Source organism: Prionailurus viverrinus, chromosome A1 (assembly GCF_022837055.1).
Source record: "Prionailurus viverrinus isolate Anna chromosome A1, UM_Priviv_1.0, whole genome shotgun sequence".
NCBI classification, from domain to species: Eukaryota; Metazoa; Chordata; class Mammalia; order Carnivora; family Felidae; genus Prionailurus; species Prionailurus viverrinus.
In genome coordinates this window covers 59,196,618-59,201,061 of record NC_062561.1, presented here as the reverse complement: position 1 = coordinate 59,201,061, position 4,444 = coordinate 59,196,618, and the positions used below count along the sequence as shown (strand labels likewise).

Genomic DNA, 4,444 nt, shown 5'->3' with positions numbered 1-4,444 from the left:
ATTATAGGAAATAAAAAGATATGATAAAATACACTTTCTTTGTAAAGCATTTTTTAAAATATTTATTTCTTTTTGAGAGAGACAGAGCATGAGCAGGGGAGGGTCAGAGACAGAGGGAGACACAGAATCCAAAGCAGGCTGCAGGCTCTGAGCTGTCAGCACAGAGCCCGACACAAGGCTCAAAGCAGGAACTGCGAGATCATGACCTAAACTGAAGTTGGATGCTCAACTGACTGAGACACCCAGGAACCCCTAATAAAATACACTTTCTTTCTTTTTTTTTTTGAGCTTTTATATTTTTTATTCTTCATTTAACTTTTAAAACACTACTATAGTTGAATATTAAAACAAAAACAATAATAGCAAGTAGTGAGCTATGATTATAGTCCTTCATTCGTTCACTACTGCATATAAAATGCCAGCAGTGTTCTTCACTGGCCCCATTAAGAGGTCTGACACTGAACACCTCCCCTAGGGTGATGTTCATCATCCTCATATACTTCTCCATTGTAATGGTGCCTTCTTTCCTGATTTGGATCAAAGTCCACCAGTTCTACCTGGTCCATTTCATCAGTCTCTTCTATTTCCTTCCTCTCGGGTAGGAGCTTTTCCAGCAAAGACAGTTTATCAGGAGAGAGAAAGCCATTCTCAGGGAAGTTTACCTTAAATTCGATGATTAGGCGACCCTTTTCATATGGTCTATGATAAATTGGCATGCCTTCATTCAGCACACACTTGATATCTCCATGCTTGACAATCTGACCTGGATGAGAGGTAATGACAATGGTTCTGTTGTCTAGAGTAGATATTGGCTTTTGAAAGCCGCACAGTGCTTCAACCAGCTGTATGTCCATACACATGAAAAGATCCTCTCCTTGCCTAGTAAAAACAGCATGGTCCTTCTGATCTAAAACAATGATAATATCTCCTGGTTCCAGTCCAGGTTCTTGGTCTCCTTCACCATGGAATGTTATCTTCTGGCCATCTTTCATGCCTTTGTCAATATGAACTTCTAGAATCTTCTTTTCTCGAACTATCTTCCTTCCGTTGCAGCTTTTACATCTATCTTTAGGACTGATTCGTTCCCCATGGCCCTGGCACTCCATGCACACAGATTGAATTTGCTGAACCATTCCAGGTCCTATCTGATGAATTCTTATTTGCATTCCAGTACCTCGGCAATTGGGACAACATTCTACCGCTCCTTTCTTACCACCTCGGCCTTCACATTTGTCGCAAATCACATTCTTTTGCAGAGCTAGTTTTCTTGTTGCACCATTATATAAATCTTCTAAGGTTACAGAGAGCTGATGCACAACATTTTTACCTCTCCTCTCTCTCTGCATCCTTCCTCCTCCTCCAAAAAACATATCAAAGATGTCCATGGGGGAGCCAAAACCACCACCTGCTCCACCTTCTTTAATTGCCTGTTCTCCTCCTTTGTCATATAATTCCCTTTTCTTCGCATCAGAGAGAACTTCATAAGCTTGAAAAATCTGTTTAAACTTCTCTCCTTCATTTGGATTCTTGTCAGGGTGGTACTTCAAAGCCAATTTCCTGTAAGCCTTTTTCAATTCTTCCTGGGTGGCATTGGGTTTGACCCCCAAAACATCATAGTAAGTAGTTTCTTTCACCATTTTCTACAGCCGGTGAGGGGGCCGAGGCCGGTGTGGGGGAGCGGGAAGGAGCGTGTTGCTGGGCGCAGCTCGGGCAGCCGCCGCTCCTCTGCTTTTCAGCGAGCGTTCTGGAAAGTTCCCTAAAATACACTTTCTAAAAAAAGTTAATTTTGGATACTATGCCTCCATCAACAACCTGTCACTACAATCATGAATTCTACCTTACATAACACCAAGAAAATATACCTTTTTATTTTTTGAAGTATAGTTACCATAAAGTGTTGTATTAGTTTCAAGTGTACAATATAAAATAAAAATTCAACAATTCTACACATTACTCAGTGCTCATCATGGTAAATGTATTCTTAATCCCCTAACCTCATACTCTTTAAATGTTTAAAGCAGACATATTTGTGTGTGTGCATGTGTGTATCCATTTTAGTTTTTAGTCCTAACAAAGATAATATACATGATCCACTATGCCAGAGATGGGTAGCGGAATATATTAGCACAATGAGCACAAAGGAGTAATAAGATTTCCTCCATCATCTTACCTATAAGTCTCATTGTAGTTTCCTATAATCAAGAAGTCCAAAGACTTACCATGCTTGACAAGTTCATCCAAGATTTATGTTTCAAATTTATAGAAAATTATAATAAGATTAATTAACCAGTACCTCAGTATTTTAGAATAAGCATATTAGAAAGGCTAACTAAAAAAAGAAAGGAGCTTCAGGTTAATTTGTAACAAAGTAGGAGACTTAAGTTTAAATTAAGTAAAAAAATCCAAAAAACATAGAAGTCTGAATCTAGTTTCAGAATGTCAACCATCAGTAAAAAAATCTCAGAGGCATTACCTGATTATGCTATATTTAGATGTTCATAATGATGACCTCAAGTCATAATAAAAGCTTAAATTGTGTTCGTTGTTCTCTGCCAAAGATGGCAAATCATTATAAAATGTGCTGTAAAATAATCAAAAGAATTAGGTTTTTAAAAAATGTTTCTTGCCGAAAGCCTTTCATTTTTATTAGATGGAAAATTTGCTATTTTGATACACAACATAGCCCAACAATATCATACAAAGCAGACATTATTTTACTAGTTCCAGGATACCTGGAACTCATCATACATTAAATTACTTGAATGGATATTTTCATTTTGGATTTATTTAAAGAAAACTGAAAGTGTCAGGAGCTTTCTGGAATCACCTGACAAGAAGATTGTTTGACATTTACAGCATAAAATAATTTCACTGCAGGAGATGCTTATGTTCCTGATGTTTCTGTGATTGCACATTTAAAATTTTTTAAATCTATTTGAGGTGAAACAAAAAATAATATGTGTATGTAAAGGATCTTTAATAGTATAAATTTAAGATAACTTTATGTTATCAGACCATTTAAGACAGTACAATCAGGAATGGATAATTTTTCTTTACCAGTTTACACATACCAATTATTTTTTTTGGTATATGACAGAAGATAATATTAGAACTTTGTGTATATTAATAGAGCATCAAAAAAACCCTCTTACATTCATTTTAAATAAATTATAAGTCATATAATTGTAAGTTTTATGTTGAGATGATCTACTTAAAGACAACCATGCAACCAATAAACTCAATTCCAACTTACGAACTTTTCACCAATTTTACAAAGATAAATGTAAAAATGAATATACAGCATATGAACAGACTCTACATCAGAAATTTCTCATTTATCATTTTATCTTCCTTAAAATTAAATTAGTTTTAGCTATTCTCTACGGAGACTGAAGAACGAAATGGATGAAGTTCTGAAGACTTACTTTTATTTTATTTAAAGAAAATTCGATATAAAGAACTACCTTGATCTTAATCATATAAAATCTTTTAAATGGCATCCTGTACAGTCTCTGGAAGTAGTTACATATTTGGTGAAGCAGTTTTTAAGAGATGAAAAAGAAAAATTAGAAAACAGAAGCAAAAGTTTTATTAAATGAAACCAGTTCAGCTTCTCAAGTGAAACTCCATATAAAGAAACATCAGAAAAAATCTGACCAATCAATACTGAGAAAAGGGAACATGATATAATCTTGTGGATGCATGTCTTCGCTAACATATTTAATCTAAATATGGTAACAGTTTCTGTAGGGATGTTTTTTATAATGCCTCTGATTGGAGGTCAATGGCAGACCCAAATTTTATCAAAGCAATCCTGAAAGTGGCCAAAATGGGGTAAATACACTACTGCCTGACGGACAGAGGCCATTGTGTAACTAATCCAGAGTAGTAGGTACACTGGACATGCTTCAGAAACCCCTTCAAAATGACTGTTCCCTGCAATAAAGCTTTAGATAAGAATTAGCACACAGTTTAGGGTTAGTTTATCTGATACAAATCTGGGGTGTAAATGAGATGTAGATTTAAGTCAGGTTTTTATGCTTTTCTAATTAATGAAGCAAAGTTCACAAAAACTTTTGTGCATAAACAGAGAATGATGTAAATCAAACAAGGATTTGTGGATGAGGCTAAAATATTCCCATAGAATGGAGTCCTTGGTGTTCTGTGCCAATAAACAGATCATAGCTAAGCAGTTAAAAGTTTGCGAAGAAAATGTAACTAATTGTTTGCCATAGATATAGCCAATTTCAAAGTTTTAATCATAACATATATTTTGAAACAAATTAATATCCTTTTGTTTCCTTCAGTATAACAATCGGCAAATATATAGCTAGGAAATAGATGAGTTATTTTCTTATGAAAAATGTTAGTTATAAGATTATTCATTGTTAGAAAATGTTGGCAAATTATTAATGATTTGTTTTGAAAATAACAGTTCTTAAAA

The 4,444-nt window shown here is 34.7% G+C and overlaps 1 protein-coding gene across 1 annotated transcript; it reads right to left on the bottom strand.

Annotated features, from left to right (window-relative positions):
* Positions 1-280: 280 nt before the first annotated feature.
* Positions 281-1,753, bottom strand: LOC125161463 (dnaJ homolog subfamily A member 1-like). Its single transcript, XM_047851149.1, has one exon. It carries the CDS (start codon positions 1,635-1,637, stop codon positions 444-446), a length of 1,194 nt encoding a protein of 397 aa, XP_047707105.1. The 5' UTR covers positions 1,638-1,753; the 3' UTR covers positions 281-443.
* Positions 1,754-4,444: the final 2,691 nt, after the last annotated feature.

What these genes read in the sequence shown, in the direction of transcription:
- LOC125161463 (XM_047851149.1), bottom strand. Translation starts at nt 1,637, where the DNA reads ATGGTGAAAGAAACTACTTACTATGATGTTTTGGGGGTCAAACCCAAT.